Raw genomic sequence first — 22565 nt, 5'->3', positions numbered from 1 at the left:
CTATAAGAGTTATACAGATCTATTATTTTTAGCAACATTTTTCTCTTAGCAGTGCAACCTGTGTAGAAAATCCGAAACTTAAGAAAGAAGGACAGTGGCTAGGAGGTAGAGACTGTCTAGAGGAGGGGGCATGCGGCGGGCAGGTGTGCAGAGGAAAGGTGAAGCCTGGTGGGACAACAAGCACCAAGAGTGTGTAGGCTGGTTATATGCAGAGCCACTTTTCTCACTTAAGCTGATACGATAATCAGCGTGTTGTTTTAGCCTGTGTCAGAAAGAGCTATGGTAGAGCTGTTGCCTGGACTTGTTCCAAGTGTGTATCATTGCTACTTGCTGAGTTAATTTGGGTTGTTTGGAACCAGGACTGAGCAGAGCACAGAGCCACACTCGGTCATCCTCACCTGCAGCTCTGGTGGAGCTCAGCATGGATGCTTGGGGCCCAGCAGGTATGCTTAGTGCTGTGACAAAGTGCTTCCCAGAGCTGCGAGTTGATGAGTCTAGCTGTGAATGAGCAAGAGTTTCCATCCTTTGACTGTGTGGAGCCTATATATCTGAGTAGAGCTGCCATGCTGAAAAATAAGCTCCACATTTTGTGCAAAGGTGTGACTGCCACGTGTACATCACGACAGTCATGTTCCTGTTTACCTTGACAAAGCAAACTCTGTGCAGCTGGAGAAGGGTGGTGTCACCTCTTGTTCATCTGCACCTTTAGCCATAGCCACTCCCTCAGGCTCCTCTGTGTTAGCTTCTATATTCTCTTGCTGGCTTCTGTGTTAGCTGTTACATGCTTTTGGGGGGAGGGTGGCACTGTTGTCCTCCCTCACATATCCTGCGTCTCGGAAGTCTCTCTGTGATCCTGTGTAGGCAGCTACCTACACAACCGCACAACCAGCCTCCATCTTGCACTCCTGCCAGTGTCAGATGATCACAGGTTCTTTCTGTGGAGACTTTTCAGACGAGGGAACCTGCAGGCCTATTATAAATTACCTCTGTAGCCACCGATACTTTCAGATTTGTATTCTCACATGCAGCATAAGCTTTGCCTTGCTACTATTAGGAATGATTTATGAGGTATGAATTATACATGGACAGGTAGCTGGAATGGATAGAGCTGTTTGTCCAGCTTGGGGAGTCTCCCTTCTTACTTAGATGCCACCGCAGACAGCCACCTGACTGCAGTCTCCTCCCACTCAGAGCCTCTCGGGCTCTCCCATGTTCCTCTTTTCTCCCCAGTTTCACGCCCACTTATGCTGCATAAGTATTAGCTGGGTAGTGTACAAACGCTTTAGCTCCTTGGCACGTAGGGAAGAGGATAGATCTTAGATGCAGCCAGGTCTGCATTAAAATCCAGTTTGACCTAGCTATGAGGCCTGAAGCAAGTAACTTGACCTCCCTACACTTATTCCCCTGCCTATAAAATAATGCCATTGGCAGCTAATAGTAGTAATAATAATTCCCAGCTCACAATGCTATGGAGGATCAAGGGAGGTAATTTACATGTTTTGTGTAGCAAAGCTACAGGCACCATAATAAGCAGTCAGCAGAAGGAACACATATGTAGTTGTTTAGATCTGGCTTCTGCCTGCTTCTCAAGCTTCATTTCCAGCCACTTGCACAGCTGTACATTTCAGTTCCATTAAACTACAAACTCCTTTTGAGCAAGGGCCTGTCTTCTTAACCCTTACCACCCAGAGCCTTATAATACATTTAGTCCATGTTGAAGCTCTACATAACTGTGGACAGAAATCAAAGGAACCACAGGACCACCTCCAGTTCTTTAAGAGCATCATACTGTGCCTTGTGCCCTCAGATGTGCCATGCCCTTGCCCTGGGTTCCCAACTGCTCCTGTCAGCGTTTATGTCCAGTCCCCTCCTAACAACTCAGCTGGGTGAACTAGAACTCCCTCGGTGCTCCCTCCCCAGCCTGTCCACGCCTTACTCATCCATCCTCCTGGTACACATGGATGAGCTCCTCCAGGGCAGGGGCCATGTTTACCTGACTTTATGCTCACAGTCCTTTGTACAATGCCTGTCTGTTTGCTGAATAGAGGCTGGAGGCTGGGCTAAGGATATGGGATGTGTGCAGAGATAAAAATACGAGGGAAATGAAGCAGTAGAAAATGGGTGATTTGTTACTGTGGTGATTTCTGGCTCTTGTTTGAAGGGTGAGGGAAGTTTCTTTATTCTTCTCATTATTTTTTTCCCCTATGTTCAGCAGCTCAGAGGGAGAGCAGCTGTACCTAGCAACCCCTAGGGCAGAGCCAGAGAAAATTGGAGCCTTGGTGTCATAAGTTTCTGACAAGTACCTGAGCTGTCATGAAGCTTCTGACAAGTACCTAGGCTGGTTGAACCAGATCATAAGGTCTTCATTTTAGTAGCAAAGGAATGCAGGGGACATAGTCAGTTCTTGTGAAAGCTGCAGAAAGAGCTGGGTATGACAGAACACACCTGTAATCATAGCACTTAGGAGGCTGAGGCAGGGGAATCCTAAATTCAAGGCTAGCCTTGAATTATATACCAAGCTTGAGGCCAGCCTGGACCACATAGATCCTGTCTCAAAAACAAAACAAAAAAAAAAAAAGATGAAAATACACAAAACAACAACAACAACACATTTAAAAAATAAAAGCTGTAGGACATAGAAATGATTAGCTCTTCTCACATCAGTAAAAGTCTCATTCATGCCAAGATTGGGGCTCTGGTTCCAACAAGAACATTTAAACCTTTGTAGCAAAACTTGCCTTCCAGACCTTTTTAAAAGCAGAACCTTGATGTTGGAAAACTCCGATGTCCAGAACATTTAAGAACCAAGCTAGCCAGCCCTAGAAAATGTCTGGGAGCAAAGCCTCTCTCAAAAGACAGCCTGTTACAGTAGGTAGAAGATGTGATTGCAGATATGGACTCAGATCCAAGCCTCACCGACTGGGGAATCCTAGGCAAGTTGCTTAAACTGTGAGATCCCCAAGGATTCTTCATTATGAAATATATTCCCAAGGTTGTTCTGAAGATTAAATGAAATACCATATCCAAAGTGCCAAGCAGAAATAAATTCTCAATAAGTGGTAGGTATTATTGCTTACTATTATTGTTGCCTTACTAATGTGCATTAATCAAAGGTTCACTTGATATCAGAGGGAGTCAGGGAGATGGGGCGCACTCCCCACCATCTGACCTCTTATTATATTCACTTCCTCTTTGTGTCAAACTGCAGGCCAGCTGTTACGGCAAAAAGACCTCCCTGCACATGCCTGTACCCTCACACCCTACAAGACTGGCTCACACAAGGAAGATTGTATGCCCCTCTCACGCGAGGGTCAGAGACTGGCACTCTCAAGCGAACAAGCAGCTCCACACAAGGCCACCCAGAGCCCAGGTTCTTTCTGTCTTGTGCTGTGTCATTCCCTATTAGGTTGCCATCCTCTGCCCATCTTGGCCGATTTACTGGATTTCTATCAGGTTCAAACTAGGTCATCAACAGGCACTCAAGGCCACTTGTATTCCTCCACATAAAATAGCCAATTTGTCATCCCAAATTCTGTATCTATACATTTCTGGGGAGAGTGTCATTGATTGCCTTTAGGAGGCTCCTTGTTCTCATCCTCTTATTTAATTTCCTCTGTGTCCCTGTGGCTCTCAGCTTGGAATCCATGAGTACATAGCTCTTACGAAGCCCTCACGAAGGCAAATGCCACATGATCCGCAGCCCGGTTAACCAAGTGTAGGGAACCTCACTTGAGAGAGGCACAAATGCCCTCCTTTCCGTTGGACAGCGAGGAGTGGGGAGGAGGCTGGCTGGAGTCCACCTTTCTTTTCCCTTTGTTCTCCTTTACTCTTGGGTCCCAATAAAGACCATGAAATTAAAGAGGAGTACATTTTCTGGCTGCCTGATTTATCAGTGTTCACACTGAAACAGCTGCCGAAAAGCTTTGAAATTCTAAACCACTGCAAGAGTTGCAAAAGTTATCAGCTACTGGCATTGCTACTTCCTGACAGCTTGAATAAAGTTCTAACATAAAGACCCAGAGGCAGAGGGCCTGAGCTCCATGTCATTCCTCAAAGAAGAGACACCAACCTCCATTCCAAAAGCACTGTGCAGATAGCTCCACAGCCAAGTTCCCAGGCCAGTAGATTTTGCCTGGGCTCTGATTCCATAACCAAGTACACATCAGTGAAAAGAGGAGACATGGAGACCACAAACATGCTTCCAGGAGCTGTGTGCAAAAAAAAGTTGTGTCTTCTTATTCAAAGTCCATTTGTCTCTTTAACAAAATTGATCTTGATTAGAGTTTGTGAGCTGAAGAAAGGGAGAAAGAAGCCACTGTTCTTTGAGAGGATAAGGCCGCATTTGCACAGTTGGAGGAACCTCTGGTAGAGGATCAGCAGAGTGGGTTTTTGTTCTGCTTTAGAGAGGGATCTCCTGGGCTTTCATTCTCCAAGTTCCCTGGGAGGGGACCTTGATGACACCTGTGCAGACAGCACTTTGTGCTAATGTGTTTTCTTGTGGCTGTGCCAGGTGACACCCTGACCCCTGGACCTCCGCCAGCTCTGTCACAGCTGTCCCTGAAACAGGCACAGCCCAGAAAGCCAGGTTCAGCCAATGTGGCGCAGGTGTGCCACTCACTTTCCTCTTTCTCTGTGCTGGTTCATGAATAGAAGTCCACATTTTTGTTTTGCTTTTCCTGTGGTTATTTTTATAGAACAGGGGCAAGGAAGGTGGAAACATGTTTGGCTGAGTAGCAACATTAGGAGGAAGGTCCACTTCTGCTGGACCTTTTGCATTTCTGAATATTTTCAGATCACATAGACCAGTGTTGCTTACTGTTTTGTCCTCTTCTGTGATTGCCCCAAGTTCTAGGGATAGTGGCTTAAAAGTCAGCTTCAAAGTGCCAAGGTGAATGTCACAGCAAGAAAGGGTAGAGGCGACAGGCATGAAAATCAGTTCCCCCACATCTCCCACCAACCAGTATCCAAAGAGCAAATTTGCTTTGCTTCCTTCTCCTGGCCTCCCTGGAGCTGGGCCAGTACATGGAGCATGGGACCCCACTCCCATAGAGACCTGCAGGTAGCTCCAAGACCACAGCACCTTGCGTAGCTTCTGGGATTGACTTGCATAGACTGTCATTCCGAGTTTGACGGGTTCCTCCATTTACCTAGTACTCAGGACAGCCAAGTTCTCAGGCCACTGATCCAGCCTCCTTGCTCTTGTTTCTGTTATCCCAGGTCCAGCACTTGTCTCCGGGAGGAAACGTGATTGTATGTGCCTTCACTTTTGCACTTAGCTAGATTTCTACAGCACACATCTGGGTAGACTTGCTGCCTGCTCCTGCACTGCCCCCATGCTGCCCACTTCTCTCCAAAAGGCTGGGAAAGCTCACTTAGAAGTCTCACCACCCTTTGGTACCTTTCACCTCTCATACCTTCCAGTAGGCGGAGTCACCTCTGAACAGGCTTGGAATCACTCACTGTCTCTCCCTCGCTTAATTTTTCAGATCAAGAAATAATACCTGATTAATGTTTAGTTGTTTCAACTTATATACAGATTTAATCAGGAAACAAAACTAATGGGAGATTTCTTCTGAAAAAATAAATATGACTTACTATGAAAACAGTGTGTTCTTGGTGTAAACCTAAAAAATAGAGAGAACAAAGAAAGAACAATTTCCCAGGATGTCATTACCTCTGTTCCACCGGCAATTTTACTGTGCTTCCTTCTGCAGCTTTTTATAGATATTGGTTATATAGTGGCAGAAGCAGCCCTGCTTAACATGAGCATTTTTCTATATCACTGATGATTTCTATAAACTGTTGTTTAACTTTCCATTCTAGGCATACCTAACAAATGTTTCGCCACCCTCTTGTTAAATAATTCAGAAGTTTTCTAATTTCTCAAATGATAAATAATGCTTCATACGTCCCGTCATTTTTTTAAAAAGTACCTCTTCAACTCAAATTCACAGACTAACAAGCATGCTCATTTTTATGGTTTTCTACTATCGCTAAGCTGGTTTATCAGAATGTTAGATACTAATTCCCACTCTCTTTCATTAGAAAAGAGAATATTCATTTTGAGGGAGCTTCATCACTCCTAGGTAGATATTTTTGAGATTTGTGCATGTAAAGTGAAAGATAGTCTCTCTAATTTAAATTGTGTTTCTCTGATTACTCTGAAGATAGTATTTTCCCATAAATTGTACAAGTTGTTTTTCCTTTTTTAGTGTTGCCAATTTACATGTTTTCCTGTTTATCTCATCTCAGAGTTTTTCCTAGCCACATGCATTCTTTGTATATTAAAACTTTAACCCAAGAGACGTGAAAACTCATATCCACACAAAAACTAGGACATAAACAGAAGTCAGAATTCATAACAGAATTATTCATAATACAGTAGCCAAAATGTGGAAGCAACCCAGATGTCCATCAACTGATGAAGGTAAAAAAACGATGCAATATATACAAACAGTGGAATATTTTTTCAGTTATAAAAAGGAATTATATGCTAATTGAGGCTACAAAATAATGAACGTCAAAAATATGCCAAGTGAAAGAAAGCAGTCACAAAGGCTGCATATTGTATGATTCCATTTACATAAAGTGTCCAGAATAGGCAAAGCCATAGAAACATAAATTGGTAGCTGTCAGAGGCTATGGAGAAAAGGGAATGGAGAGCGATTACTTAATAGGTGTAGTTTTCTTTTTAGGGCGGTGAAAGTATTCTGGAAGTCGATAGCAGTAATGGTTTCCTTTGTAAATACACTAAAAACCACCAGGCTGTCCACTTTAAGGGATGTATTTTATGGTTTGTGAAATGTATCTCAACATAAAATTTAAAAATATTAACCACAAGGGATTTTTCTAAGGTCCAAAACAGAGGGGGATGGAGATGGAAACCAAAACCCTTCACAACCTATGCCGAGGTCAGTGGTGGCAAACCTATGTCCTTGTGCCCCAGAGGCTGTGTTGTGGAAAGCTCCAGAAGGTTCACCATCCTTGCCTCATTCCTTCTCAGCTCTTTGGCATAGACAGGGTTAAGATGTAGCATCCTTATTTTCTTCACCATTTCACTCTTGTCTAAGCCCTGAGGTCCAAAGCAAAGTGAATATAAGAAGAAAATGTTCTCACCCTCCTTTTGGAGCCTTTCCACAGTTTGGTGTTAAAATGTCTTTTGGCCATTTAGGTTTGGGACAGGTTCCAGCCTTCAGTTAACTGCAGTGTTAAGTCTCACCAGCGCGATCTCACGCGTCCCTCTTCGGAGTGTAAGTGCTCTCGTCTCTCCAGGCACTGGGGAACGAAGGCTGTGCAGGAGGAAAGGGAAACATGCTGTGGGGATGGCCTGGGATCATCTGAACAAGCAAAGCCAGAGAGGAGGAACCACAAAATATTCTAGGTGCCAGGAACATGGCTTTTTCTTAAAGTAGTGTTACGTCTCGTGAGTGATTATATGAGCTCATTGCCCTTGCCATGTGGTATAGGACAAGATCCACCCTTGTTGTCCTCTGAGGGCCCTTGCAGTATCACACATCAGTGATCGAGTGGGTCCACCCCACCTCTTATTTCTGAAGCAAAGTCTTGATTTGATTTTTAAATAGGCTCTGGCTTCCCATGACGGCCTGGTGCCGGCGTCAACGCTGTGCACAATGCTGCTTTGCCCTCCGAGTTCTCACCTGGGAGAGAACCGCAGTGTTTGGTGGCTTGTATTTGGTGTGGGGGCTGTCCTTCACAGGACTCCACAGAGAGTAGAAATATGTTACTTGGTGCTTGCTGGGAATATGATATAAATATCTCAGTTTGCACAAACACATTTCAGAAAGTTTTGCCTGTAAAGGAAATCATACTTAAACACAATAGGAAATAGGGGTTCTAACCAGGGAAACCAATGCTGACTGCTTTGTCATCTATATAAACACCCTGGCAGTGACTAGGAAAGATCAGGAAACCCAGGGATATTTTAGTGTTGTTGACTCAAACATTCATTAACTACATGCTATGCCAAACTACAGCAAGGAAGAGCTGACTCACCAACACGTCCACAGAACCCACTGTCTGGGCAGTGGAGTATGTGTGAGGGCCAAGGCTCTGACTCTGAAGTCTGAGGGAGTCCTATGGATCCAGGGGTCCCTCCTTCAGCACCTCCAGCCGTATGAACTGGCCAGGATTCCATGGTGCAAGCGGTACCTCTGGTAGAGGTTATGTTCAGGCCTTTGACTCAGGCTTCTGACTTCACCTTACTGCTGACTTGCCTCTGGTCACTTTCCCAACCTCTCTGTCCCTCCTGTGCAAAGTGTGGGAAGATGATACCTGTGTGTTAGGGTTGTTATGAGAATTCAGCAAGATACTTATTCCAATGCCTACTACAGTGCTGGGCTTATGGTGAGCACTCAATGGACATTGGTCCTCATTTGTCTCCATTGTGCCCCATCCCACCAAAATATGTATTATTTTTCTATTGCTACATAAAAGTAATATAAGCATAATGGCTCAGGACAACACCTATTTAACAGTTCACAGTTCTGTGTGTTGTGAGGCTGAGCATGGCATGGCTGACCTGTCTGGTAAGGCTGAAGTCAAGGTGTTGGCTGACTGTGTTGTCATCTAGACGATTAGCTAGAGGGGAGTCCTCATTCAGGCTTTTGACCAAACTCATGTCTTGGTGACGGTGGGACTGACATCCCATTTCTGTGCTTTTTGCCAGCTATGAGCTGTTGTCAGCTTCCAGCAGCCACCACATGTCTGTCCACGTGGCCCCTCCGTCTCTAAGATGAGCAGTGAGAAGACTCCTCACACTGACTGCCTCTCATGCTTTGAATCCAAATGCCCAGGAAAAACCATGCCTTTCAGGAAAGGACCAGGAGAATAACCCATTTCTTAAAGTCCGCTGTGCTGAATTACGTAAGATGATTGGGAAAATGGCTGTCCCACTCAACAAATCCCAGGAGTTAGGCAGGGCACATTCACCAGGGACAGGAATCTTGGGGGATGGCTCAGAAATCTGCCTAACCACAACCTTAGCGACGTGCATATTTTCTTTCCTTCTCTCCAGCTGTCAGCAAAGAATTTTCCCACCTAGGCAGCGCGCTCTCTGCCCCTTTTTCCATAGCTGGGCTGGGGCCACTGGCCGGACCCAGCACCCATGCGTCTCTCCTCATGTCTTTACATCTGCACAGTGCCACTCTCACTGTACTTTTACCTTGCCTGGGGACCTTGGGGACTACTGGTGCTTCTGAAAGTGGCAGCACAGTCCTGCTGTCTTTCCAGCCTCCCCAGGCCTGTAGCTACCTGTGACCTGTCAGGATCAGCCAGCCATGGGTGCTGCAGAGGACAGCCCCACTGCAAAGGTAGGAAAGATGCTGAGAAATCTGGAAATCTGAACAGCAGGTTTTGTGGTGCAACTCCCATTGTTAGGAGCATGACATTCAAGTGTCTCTAAATGTCTTGTTCCCAATAGTTACATGGCGAAAGCTCAGGCTTGCAAGGTATTAACTTACTCCATTGAAAATGTAGCAAAATACTGCCAGTGGATTCTTTGAGTGTTTCTTATTTTATAAGGATCAAGAACCCACTGCCATGAACCTTATATCCTGAAGTCAGCTAATTTCTGATGTGCCTCTGCCATATCTTATCCTTTTATTCATCGCTGTTGACTGAAAAGCGATATTTGCTCATGAAGCTACTGGATTTTGCCTTTCTCCCAGCAGAGCGTATGAAGCTGCAGTTGATCTACAGCTCAGCTTTCAATTGCTCTTTCAACTGCTCATCTCCATTTCTGTGTTTGGCTTCCAGATCCTTAGTTCAGCTTCCTTCCTTGTTCTTTTACTTGCCTTACAGTATTTGCCCAGGGAAAGGAGAGACCAGAGCAAACCAATATTGAAAAGGTGCACCAGAGACAAGCGCTCAGTGTGCTGACCACACAAGGCTGTGCCTATCGTCTCCACAGTCCCGGCTCTCAGGAGCAGGGATGGCAAGTCATGTACCTAAAGGCTGTCACTTCTTCACACCCACCTGGGCTGGTTTCTGAGCAAAAGTGCTTGCACTGCTGAAATTGCAGTTACTTGTCAGTATTGTCCTTCCTCCTGCCGTCCCTCCTCTGCCTGCAAGTGTGTGTGTCTCAAGAGAAAGTAATTTGCGGGTACACAAGACTGACAGTGGCCTTTTTCCTTTGTGGTACCCAGCCCCTGCACACACCTGCAGTCCTCTTGCCAGTCCTGCAGTGTGGGAGCTGGAGCTTACTGGCTTTGCTCTCTGCTGTGGTTACTGTACATCTGCTGGACCAGACTGTCCCCATGCTTCAGAAGGAGAAGGTGGGTTTAGCCTGACTCACCTTGGGCGGAAGGTGAGGGTCATAGCTGTGAGCTCAAGGTGTGTGATGTTTTACTTGTCCAGTGATGCCAGGCCCCGCTTTCAGAATGGCATTATGCAGTGTTTCTCAGTGAGCCACAGATCTAGAGCAAGCGTATCTGTGTATTCTGTGTTCTCGGCGAGCCTACCACGTTGGCTTGTGCACATAGCAAGGGAGAGGACTCAGCCCTTGAGGCAGTCACTAGAGGGCTGTGTGAAGGACGCTGAGGCCACACGTGATACAGCAAAGTGCTAGCATCAGTTGATAATGTTTGCCACACTCATGGGAGCAGGGTGGGGCAATCCATGAATTCTGTATCTGGCAATTCCTCCCCAGTTGCATAGGACACTTGATATTAGCCCAAAGGTGACAAGCCCCAGTTGCATAATATTCTTGGCACATTTGAAAATATCCTCAAGACAAGACATTTTAAGTAAATCGGCTTTTATTTGCCTAGTAGAAACAGGGTTCCTCCAGTGGCAAAAAGTGTTGAAGAATGGGGGCTGTCAGCCATGATGCAGACTCTCGATCACAGGCACCAGATCCAGTTGGGTGTTTGCTGTCATCTGCTCTTCTAGGCATGTGAACGTGCAGAGGGTCATAGCTGCAAGCTCAAGGTGTGTGATGTTTTCCTGGTCAGGGCCCTGCTTTCAGAATGACATTATCCATTGTTTCTCAGTGAGCCACAGATCTAGAGCAAGCGTATCCATGTAATCTGTGTTCTCGGCGAGCCTACCATGTTGGACATAAAAGCCACAGCACATAGCTGTGCACAGTAAGACTATTCTTATTTTAGCTCATGCCCAGAAATTTGCCTTGTGGCCAGGGCCTGGTGACATGGAGTAGAACTCAGTAGTGTCTTCTGACTCTTCCATCAGGAAATGGTTAGTCTGACTGCCCCACGTGGGAGGAGGAAGACCACAAGTTCTTATATAAATATTTTCATTCTGATTAACTTTTAATGACTTGAGCCTGCATTCACTGGTTTGGTTCTGTTTCCTTATGCATGTCAGTGAAGAAGAGAGCAAGATCGTGCAGAAGTGTTGGAACTTAAAATGAATGAAACCTCTCATTAGAAACTACCATTCCAACTCTAACAATGACCTCAGAACTTCCAGTGGATGGCCTGGTGACAATGCTGTTCCTTCTGTGAAAGCGGATGGTTTTCTTCCACATAATCTTGAATGTTTTCTTAATTCTTTCACTTAACAAACATTTATTGCTGCTACCATGTGCCCAGTGTTGCTCCAGGCACTGGGAATGCATCTATGCAACAAAAACCCCAAAATAACCTCTCCCTCTAAGGTATTTTTGATTTTTCCCTGCATTATTTCATAAAGTTATATATAAGCAGTTGTCATTTTTCACAGTATATTTCTTTTTTTAGTGAATTATGGAAGATTATCTTTTCTTAGTTTGGTTAAGTGTGGGATCCTAGTTTTGCAGGGTTTCTGATACAGGGTTTATTATTTTGTTAGAGTTGGAATGGTAGTTTCTAATGAGAGATTTCATTCATTTTAAGTTCTATTTTTCTTTCAAGCATCTAAGGAAAAATGCATTTCATGTCATTTTTTTTAAACTACCCCTCCCTAGCATGCCCATTCTAAGAAAAGAATTCTGGGTTACATGTTAATTACATCTATGTAAGGAAAACAGCTGTTACACTGCTTCAAAGACATAGCTATAAACTCCTTATCCCATGTGAATCAGCGTTTCTCAACTTTGATACCATTAATAGTCAGGGTCAGGTAATTACTTACTATGGGAGGCTGCTGTGTGCATTGTCAGATGCTTAGCAGCGTGTCTGGCTTCTGCCCATTAGGAGCAAGGAGTAACACTGACCACCTGCCACCCTCCCTGCCATTGTGACAATCAAAAATATCTCCAGATAGCTGGGTGTGGTGGTACACAGCTGGAATCCCGACAGTGTGGGAGGCTGAGGCAGGAGGATCACAAGGGTGAGCCCAGCCTGGCAATTTAGCAACTCTTAAAATTTTAAAAAAGAGGGTGGGAGGCTGGGGGTGTAGCTATAGTTCAAAGGCCCTGGGTTCAGTCTCCAGTAGCACCACCACTACCCTCCAAAAAAATCTCCAAACATTGCTTAATATGTCTCTTGGCAGGGAGGTGGGGGCAAAGTCACCCTCAGCTGAAAGCCATTGTTATGAATGATGGGATGCTGGGATCCAGGTCTTCCATCCTCTGTTTATAGCAGGCCAATGACCCCACCACCTCCCCTGAAAAAAAAAAGATAAAAACCACAGAAATGTTTTCTGTTTCGCTTGTGTGTCCAGAGCAAATCTCTATATGAAAGAGTTAATATAAAGCAAGCAAGATAATCTTCAGTCTGATGAAGCAACATCAACAAGAAGTGATGAAATGCCTTCAGTAAACCATACCGTGGAGATATTTTGCATTTCCTATTGGAAACTTGTTAAAATCATTCATTTACCGTAAAATAGAAAGCATGTTGGACAAAGTATATAGTAAGTTAATCTCGAATGATTTATGAGGAAATGCGTTCCAGATTTGGTGATCTCAACCCAAGCAGGAGGAAGCTCATTCCCAGACATTCCCATGCTCACAAACCAGCGTTCTATTTAGTGAGCATGCATTGAAAATGTACCCAGAGAGGGCTGTGGAACAGTCTGGTGCTGCTTGCACAGCCGGTCCGGAGAATAGCAGCGCTCGGAAGAGCACCCAGGGCCTCCCTGTCCCACGGAGCAGCCTTGATGGCAATTGGCAAGATAAGAAAACGGGTGCTTGCCTTTCCCTTGGCCGCCTCAAGCCTCTTCCTGTCCTGTGCCAGCTGCTCCCTTCCCAGGGAATACGTGTCATTACACATGATGTCATGTTTCTTACTGGATTCTTTAGTCCCAAGTGGGCTGTTCTTCAGAGTTTGGGCAGGGACATGTACTGGGAGTCCTGCTACTCCCTGTCAGCTTATCATCCGAAGTGGGGCCGTTTAACCACTTTGCCTTGTATTTCTGAGTCTCCCTCGTTTCTCACATACATGCCAGTAGATGGGAAAATTGGGCACACTGCTGATAGACACTGGAAGAAAGGTTGGCTTCTGGACAGAGAGAAATAAAGGGGGAGAGAAAAGCATAATGGGCTACAGAGTCTTCACTTGCTGCGTTATTTATTGAGCATCTGCTGTGCTCCAGGCACTGGCCATGTGTGTATGAGGAAACACCCAGGAGCTGGCTTGCCTGGAACCTGTAGTCCTTTAGGTGATGGGACAAGTGTTTGAATGTGGGAGCACTTAGGAAAAGCCTGACTCCAGCAGAGGAATCAGAGAAGGCTTTGAAGAGGAAGTGGTCTTTTGACAGGATTTGCAGGGCTCTGTTTTTCAGAGAAGAGGGAGAAAGGATGTTCAAGGCTATGTTCCAAGGCCTGCAGGGGAGCAGGAAAACACAATCTCCAAGGAATGACAAAGCCTGTTGGAGTGGGAGCCTGTGAGCCAGGAAGATGAGACGCGATCAAAGGAACAGTCGCGGCTGCTTCTCGGGATTGTGGCTTGAGCAGCTGGGTCTTTGGGGTGTTGTTTCCTGGAAAGAGGGACTCAGGAGAGGGAGGTTTGAGGAGGATGAGGTGACAGTGACTCGAGTTCTTACTGCACCACTAGCTCCAGAGCACAGAAATGGTTTTTTAAAAAATATTTTTAAAAGACATCAAAAGGTAGTGGAGATTTGAGAAGTTAATTAGTAGTGTTGAATGATTTCTCACTGTGGGCCATCCAGACACCCTGCAGATGTACATGGCCCTCTGAGCTTCCCCCAACTTCATGTCCCTCTCGGTAGCTGGTTGTTAATCTGGTGCCTGAAGGATGGTACCATGAGTGGAGAAGACGGGAGAGTGCTTTGGGACTGTGGTCTGGCTCTCCCAGCGTTCCTAGTTCCTCTAGATTTTCTTGGCCATGATGGAAGTTTTTGTTCTAGTATTGTACAGACTTGTTTCACAGCACATATTCTATTTTTTTGAAATGACAAAAGAAATGACAATTGTCACCGGAGCATCCTTAGGCAGGCGTGCAATGTTACAGAGTTTTAAGGGGTACAGGCCTCACTTGAGGAAAATTGCTGCATGGTGAACGTTGCTCTCTCTATGATGCCGCCGTCATCCAGAGTAAAATGGGATTGCGAGTCAGGGGAACTGAGATTCCTCGGGCCATTGGCTCATCAAAACGCTACACTGCCTTTCTTCACGTTCTCCATGGCCTGAAACATCCAAGGGCACGCTTGCTAAACCAGCCCCCTGTAGAAGCAAAGCAGCCCAGCACTAGGGAGCATCCAAGTTCATGTGCCTGCTTTCTTCTTGTCCACAGGAGTTTAGATAATGGGCTGTGTGCAATGTAAGGACAAAGAAGCAACAAAACTGACGGAGGAGCGGGATGGAAGCCTGAACCAGAGCTCCGGGTACCGCTATGGCACAGACCCCACCCCACAGCATTACCCCAGCTTCGGCGTGACCTCCATCCCCAACTACAACAACTTCCATGCGGCGGGGGGCCAGGGGCTCACCGTCTTTGGAGGGGTGAACTCCTCGTCTCACACTGGGACCTTGCGTACAAGAGGAGGCACAGGTAAGCCCTGCTGTCAGCTTCTTGGTCCGGAGGGCTGCAAGGAGTAGAGGTGGCTGCTCCTAATTCTGCAGGCAGCCAAACAGTTGTGCTCTAGTCAGAGCCTCTGATCAGGCTTTAAACACAGAGGTATCTAGTCAGCTTCTCCCTATCCTCTACCAATAAGGGGCCATTTTTTTAAAAAACCCAAAACTTGATATACAGATAAGTGCTCGGCTACAGGGCAACAGGGACTCCCTGTCGCTGCTCTGTGAGGATTCCTCATATGTTAGTGAGCTGTAGCCTTCTGGACATCGAAGGCCAGGTACTCTCAGAGTGACCAGGCCAGCTTGTTCAGAACACAGATGCCTGATTCCATTCCCAGATCTTTTGAATCAGAAGCTACTGAACTGACTCTGGCTGTATTTTGAATTCTCCAGATGGATTCTCTTCTGGGGAGTAGGGCCTTCCCTTTCTCTTCCTGATCTTCGGCTTGCCTGTCACTTCCTGGCCAACGGGGTCATTTGAAAACATAATGTTTTGACCACTTCTCACTGTAATATTTCTGTTATCTTCCATATGACTGAGATTCTCAGCCCTCAAGTTTTCTATGCATCCTTTTTATTTTATTCTATTCGTTGTGCATATATATAGTTTCTGTCTGTTCACCTGGTTTTGTTTTTGTTTTTTGAGACAGGGTCTTGCTATGTAGTTAAAACTGGCCTTGAACTATGTAGTCCAGGCTGACCTGGAGCTCGTGGTGATCCTCCCGCCTTAGCTCCCAAGTGCTGGGATTACAGGTGTGCACTACCACGCCCAGCTGGGTGTATATTTTAAAGTTGAGTCCTATGTATGTTTAAGAGACCGTTTTCCTGCCCTTTTTTTTTTTTTTTTTTTTTTTGGTATCTCCTTGTCTTTTAAACCACAAGCCTTTATTTTACTGCCATGTGTGTTTGCTGACTTAGCTAATACTTCATAAAAATATCTGGCATGCATTCTCAGAAATATGTCTTCCAAAATTTGTGTGAGTTAATCTCATGCATTCTTAGTTTTTTCCCAGTATGTGAACCACGGTAACCAGATATTTGACATTATGTTTTCCAAAACTGTTTTATGACAAAAGTTTAAAAGAATGTAGTATCTCTTGGCTTATTTCAGAGCAGATGTCTTGTGCCTTATATAACAACTTGTCATGCCTTTTTACCTGGGGAATCGGCACTACTGAGGCATTGTCCAGGATTTTCCCACCTCTGCACCCAACACATGGCAGTGTGGTGTGTCTGGGGGCCTGACCCAGGGCTGTGCACCTTGTCTTGTTCTCCTGTACTAGTATATCTTGCTCTACCCAATGGAAAAAAAAACCACAAAATCCTCTATTCACCCTTGTGCTGTGGTAACTCTGGGTGTCCCTTGCATCTAGGCCTGTATGTTAAGCTTGTGTGTCCCTTCTGCCTTCCCAGAAGGTACCTGAAAAGCAGTCTAGGCCCTTCTGTCTCTTGAGGGTGCAGAGAAGTATACCCATGCACACACATACAGACATCTCCACTGTGAGAGGGATGAGAGCTTCGCAGCCCTGCCTTAACTCTGCTGACACAGGCATCTTCCCTGTTCATTCATTCATTCATGAAGACTAGATACGAATCCCTGAGTCTGCAGGTGTCATTCATTAAGGTCACTGAAGAGGGCTGCTTGCCTTGAACATGGGGTGTGTACTGTAATGAGAGACAGTCTTAGTTAAAGCACGGTGCCCCTAGAAGTTGGCGGATTTTCCTGTCTTTTATTATTTGGTTTTATTATATATGCAAGTCATTTCTCTCATGCGGCTTTCAGTCCCTTAGGGCCAAGATGCAACCAAGTCTGCACTTCTCTGTAACCACCACAATTTCCTCCTCAGTCCCTAGAACATAAAAACCCTCTGTAAGGGAGGACTTGTCAGCAGAAGCAGAAAGAGGGTGGGAATGTTCCTCTCCATGTACCCTTCTTCCTCATGGTGGAGCCAGCTCGGCTGTTTTAAAGTGATGTGATAAATTAAATCTGCTGATAGAGTATTAATTAGGAATAGGTATAAACTTAGAGGCACCCACAGGTTTTTAAGCCAGTGTCTTTTCTAACCTTTCAAAGAGATCTAAAAGGTAGACAGTTGCCAAATGAACTCTGCTCTGCATCACCAGGCCAGCTCAGTGCCAGCTATCCTGCTTCTCTTGGGATGGGGTGCTCCTCTCTGGCTCTTGGGTAGTCCAGTAGGCACATCTGTTCCCTCAGAACGATGTTCCCAACAGTAGGGCAGCTTGGTAGAAGAGTAGGCTGCATGCTGTTAGGCGCTGTCAGGCACCTTGAAGTGTAAGGATCAAAATGAGAAGCCAGGTTGCAGAGAGGAACTTTCTGGTTAGCAATTCCTATATAACCATCTGCCACAAAACATAGCCACTTAAAACAACACACATTTATTTTGCAGTCTCTATGGGTCAGGAATCTGGGAGTGACTTAGCAGGGGCCTTTGCCTCAGGGTCCGTCCCAGGCTGCAGCCCAGGTGTGGTGGCCTGCTGTAGTCGTCTCACAGCTTGACTGAGAATCATTTGCCTCCAAGCTCACGCGCTGCTGGGAGGATTCAGTTCCTTGCTGGCAGTTGCCTCGTTCCTTGTCCCGTGGCCTTGCCAATGAGGCACTTGGAGTCATCAAAGCTTACAAGCTGATGTAGCAGTAGAGAGTCTGCAGAGAAGACAGAGGTCACCATCTCCTGAAACCTAACGCTGAAGGGTCAGATCACCTTTGCACATTCTGTTGGTTAGAAGCAAGTCACTAGGATCAGCCCCTTCTCAAGGGAAGAAGGTTGCAAGAGGCCATGCGTACCAGAGGCAGTCACTGAGCGCTCTCTTAGAATCTTGCCCATCTGAGGAATGCGTTCCAGGCTGAATGAGACTCGGGACATTTTTAACTATTGATAGCAAGTTTCTGTGAAGCAGTACAGGCCCTGGGAGAAGTCATCCAGATGAGGAGACATAGGGAGAGCTGAGGAAGAGTGATGCTGTAAGAGTGCAAAGAGAAGTGAATTCAGATGAGGCAAACAGAGGAATTCCACCATCAGCAACAGGACTGAAGAGCTAAAACTTACAAAAACAGTTGTAACACTAAAGGCAAGGTCTGCTCATCCAGTTGGGGTGAACACTACGAAAGGGATCTTCTCTAAATTTTCCCATAGGATAGAAAAAGTTGCCTGTTACTTTGTACATTACTGCTGTATCAGGAGAAAGAGATCCTTTCTACCCAGAATTTAATGTGGGCTCCTAAGTAGAAGAGCATGTGTTTGGGGTAAAGTGTGCCAGTATTTGCTACCAATTCCTGTAAATCTGAACCATTCTGCTGCGCTGCCTGCCCTCTCCTTTTGGACATGATGTCCAGATCTGTCTTCTCCAGGACTCAGGCACACCAAGGAAGCCCTTCGGCTTCAGGGTCTCATCAGGTTGGCAGTGAACCCAGACAGAGACCAAGGCAAATTCACAGCTCCGGTTTTCCCACATTCATCACACTTCAGAAAATCGTCAGTGCTGACTGAACGTAGACTGAGGATGAGGTTTTAGCAAAGATGAAGTTTCGGACTTCATTTCCCCTTGTGTAATAATCACTTTCCTCCTCTTGTCAGGAGTGACTCTCTTCGTGGCTCTTTATGACTATGAAGCACGAACAGAAGATGACCTGAGCTTTCACAAAGGAGAAAAGTTTCAAATACTGAACAGCTCGTAAGTTCGGGCGGGAAAGGGGTGGCACACAAGCTTTCTGATTGGGAAAACATCCACTGTGCAGCCTGCATCGCATCAGATACCTGAAATGCTGAGAGCTTTACGGATTCACTGGCTCACAGCAGTATAATTGGAGAGCAGCGCGGGGGTGTAATGCAGCATGGTATGGCACTGTGTGCAGGGGGGCCTCTAGAGGGTGCCGTAGTGGCAGAGTGTATGTGTTCAGGTTGGGATTTTAGTTTAAAGGCTGGAAAGCACCAGCAGCACCCTCCACAGCACCTGGCGTTCACACTCATGTACACTTAAATGATGGGCACCTGGCAGGGCTGCACCCTTTGAATTTTGCACCAACTAAGCCCGCGCTTCAGGCGAGCAACAAGTCCCTTCCATTTTCACAACTGCTAAACAAGCCTCAGCTAACACCTGTGGAGGCGGGCTCTGCAGTGAACATTTTGGAGGAACTAAATCTCTGTGAGAAGAAAGAAGAGGCAGTGTCACCCACTCCTGAGTGACTACAGTGCAGGCATTTTCAGTGTGGCAATGAGGACCAAGTTACCCAGCGGTCACTCGCCTCTCCAGTCCTCCCTTCCTCCCTTCCTAAGAGTGAGCGCCGCTTCGGTATTTAACGATTTTCTCTTTACACTGAGCCAGTGCAATGCACGAGTGCTCTCCAGAAAAACCCTGGCTCCCGAGAAAATGGCATCGGCCCTCATCAGCCAGCCCGGCCTGCTGTGTCCACATGAGTACTGCCTGGCAATGAGAAAGAATGCAGCCAGGGCGGAGAGCACATTAGTAGGTTTTGCCGTGCGACCACATCCGGTTGCTTCTCCTCTGCTGAGAAAACTGGATTATGTGGTGATGAAAAGTCCTAAGGACCAACTCTTTAGCTTTCCCAAAAGGATGAGCACAGAGAGATGTCTGCATGCCGCCCACACCGTGAGAGACAAGAGGGTAATCGCAGCAAGGACCTCAGGCTCCCTTAGAAACGACCTCCCTGGGGCTTGCTTCCTAGGACGCCCTCAGCTATGGGGCCATAGACAGAGAACAAGCCACCTTTCCACAGCAAGACCTGAGGACTGTTCTTACAGCTGTCAGAAGACGCTGTCTGCATAAACAACAGGCTTTGTTTTGGTTTGGGTTTTTTTTAATTACTATTATCATCATCACTAACAAAGGTATGGATGAGTTTTCTAAATTTATTGAAATACATGTAGAAAAATACACCTATCCACTGTGGCATGGCTGTGCAACACGAAATGACTGTGTAACACTGTGAATGGATTTACTGCCAGGCAAGTTTACACTGAAAAAATGATAACAATGCTTACATAAAATTCACCAGAGTTTTTAAAAACATACAGTTTTCTGAATTTTCTCAAACTGAACATGCCTGTGCAACCAGCAGCCAGGAAAAGAAGGGCACCTGCTTTCCCCCACCGTAGGAGACGTCTTATAGCTACAGGAATTTCTTAAAAATAGTAAACAGCTGCCATGTACTGAAGGCTCCTTATGTAGCAGCCGTGTGCTAAGTTACAAAAGCGCTGGTTGATTCTTCATGACAACTGTCTGGGGTATGTATTGTGGTCTTTGTTTGACATCTGACGAGTTGTAGGCCCAGCTCGGGGAACCGCCTATATACACTGAACCGCCAGGCACAGGGCCTAGGTCTCGATGTGAGGGTCAGGACCCCAAGCGCAGTGTCAGGTGTGACCTTGAGAAAGCACAGATACCACCTTCAAAGGCAACTGAGACACTGGAGTTACATGAAGACTTGGACAGTTGGCTGGCTGGACAGTTGGATGTGAGGAGGAAAGAATTTGGCTTTGATCTCTTCTGATTTGTAAGTCTTTATTGTTAGTTTGAGTCTCAGACAAATGCTTATTGTCAGTCTGTTAACTTTGAATTCTGAAATACATACCACTTCCCCTCCCCACTCTATACAGTATTCTCTAAGTGGTGATATTTATTAGAAATTTAAAATGGTTTGTAAGTTTAAAAGGTAAGTAACAAGAAGTTCCTGTCTTTATGCTCCAAGTGGATCCCAGCATCAGGTTGTAGGACCCTGGGAAAGTCAGCTCCTGCGGAAGTCACATTTGTGACGTCTTCCTTTGTTAATCTGGAAAGGTTCTACCTAGGGTCATCATACTGCGGCTTGGAGAAACATTCAAGGGGAGGACCCAGTCTCTCCCAGGCTATATTATTTTGTGATTTGCATGTGTGGCCTTTGATGTTTACAGAGGCTTTTGAGCCTCAGGACCTCTTCTCTTGTTTGTCTTAGAAGAAAACATCACAAAAGGTTTTTCCCTCTGAATGCTTTCCCATTTTGCTGGTGGAATTCCTCATCCAGTCTGCCACTTGAATGCCCTTTTTCAAGGTTATGGAGAAGAAAAATAAGAACTGTGTAACATATATGCAATCCTGAAGGCAGGGTAATAACAGGGAGGAGAAAACAGTGAGGGAAAACAAAGCAGTAACACAGAAGCAGATGGCAGGCGGCTCCTCCCTCCCCCAGCCTCCGGGCCCCTGGCTCTCAGGGCTGACAGGGCTGTGTTCTCCCTGGGCAGCTGCCCCACCTAATGTGTGTCCTCCCACTCCTTCCCGGAGGCCCTGGGGTTTGTGTTGCGAAGGGCAGCATCCACTCTGGCTGCGGGTGCACAGATGTGCCCAGAGGCCGAGGCACTGCTGCTCAGCTCGGCTCGCTCAGAGTTCAGTGTGGGTGTCTTCAGGGCATTACTCACCCAGAACCCGTGTTACACAGTGCTTAAGTTCATCCGTGTTAGCCCTGTTTGCACACTTCATGAGCAGTGATTTACTGTCCCAAAGCAGTGACTCCCTAATAAATGCAGAGGGCAGTAGTGATCCTTGCTTAGGGGACTGTTTAAAGTTCTTTTCTGTCATGGAAATAAATCCTAGTTTCAAGACCAACCCAAACATTTGGTAAAATTGTTACAGCTAGGTTTCTCTGAAAGTAAGATGGGCAGTGACCAAATGTAGAAGGAATCCATCAAATGGTAATAAAGCTGCTCAAATGATAATAAAACTGCTCCGTGGCTGGGCAGATCAGCGCTGACTTCTGCTGGCAATGGCCACTTCCTAGCTCCGTGCAGCGTCCAGGGTACCTGGGATCCCAGCTGCCTAGACCACAAGCCCTGTGAACAACTTTGGGGGCTGGGGACAGGCTTTTAAGTCAGGGGAAGAGGGAAAACTGTTATAAAAACTTAGAAGCCATTCTATACCAGCACCAAGGCTTAAATCATATATTTGAATTGATTAGCATAGCAGTTAAAGAATATCCCACCAACTGTGAGTGAATGAAAAAATCTGATCTGTAAGAGCAGTTTAAAGAGGTGCAGATTTAGTGATGCTCATTACCCACAGTAACTCAAGTAAAACAATGAGAGGCACATCAGAGATCCTGTTCTCCTTACCAACGTGACTTGTAGGGTGTGTTATTTGTTTGTAGGTGAATTAGTGGTTCTAGTATGTTTAAAAGGTTTGTTCACTTGCGCAATTACTTCTGATAGATGCTTTTATCTGTAGCAGCCTCCCTGGGCCCAGTGGGAGTAAATTGTGAGGTTAATGTAGTAAAATGTGATATTTACCAATAATTCATTGGGTCTCTGCCACCTTGTGTCTCCTTTTATGGAGAAAGTGACCTGGATGGTATCTTTCTCATGAGGAACAGAAACTCTTGTAAGATTAATGGGTTTACACAAGAAAGTCATGAACTCTTAAACGTGACTTTAGGACAAGCCAATAGTTCATTCTAATCTGTGCTAAACTATTTAGGTCCTCTAGGTCAAAATGAGATAGTCAATGCTGAATTTGAATTGGAAATTATTTTGGTTTGCTGCAAATGTATTGGTTTCCTGCTCCTGCCAATATCGCCACATCCCCTGAGATGTATGCTAGCCTTTTTCTCAGTTTAGCTCAATCAGAA

General features: G+C 45.8%; 1 protein-coding gene across 1 annotated transcript in view; it reads left to right on the top strand.

The window, feature by feature from the left end:
• Fyn (FYN proto-oncogene, Src family tyrosine kinase) overlaps positions 1–22565 on the top strand; it is a gene marked incomplete in the record, with an annotated part of 194505 nt that overhangs the window by 127086 nt on the left and 44854 nt on the right. The window contains 2 exon segments of the mRNA XM_005377912.2: positions 14655–14912; positions 18529–18625. Of these exon segments, the coding sequence (XP_005377969.1) occupies positions 14666–14912; positions 18529–18625 (344 nt within the window).

The sequence above is a fragment of the Chinchilla lanigera genome, unplaced genomic scaffold, assembly GCF_000276665.1.
Source record: "Chinchilla lanigera isolate Chin_1 unplaced genomic scaffold, ChiLan1.0 scaffold00010, whole genome shotgun sequence".
Taxonomy (NCBI): Eukaryota; Metazoa; Chordata; class Mammalia; order Rodentia; family Chinchillidae; genus Chinchilla; species Chinchilla lanigera.
The sequence above is the reverse complement of the archived record's forward strand: the minus strand, read 5'-3'. Positions and strand labels throughout refer to the sequence as shown.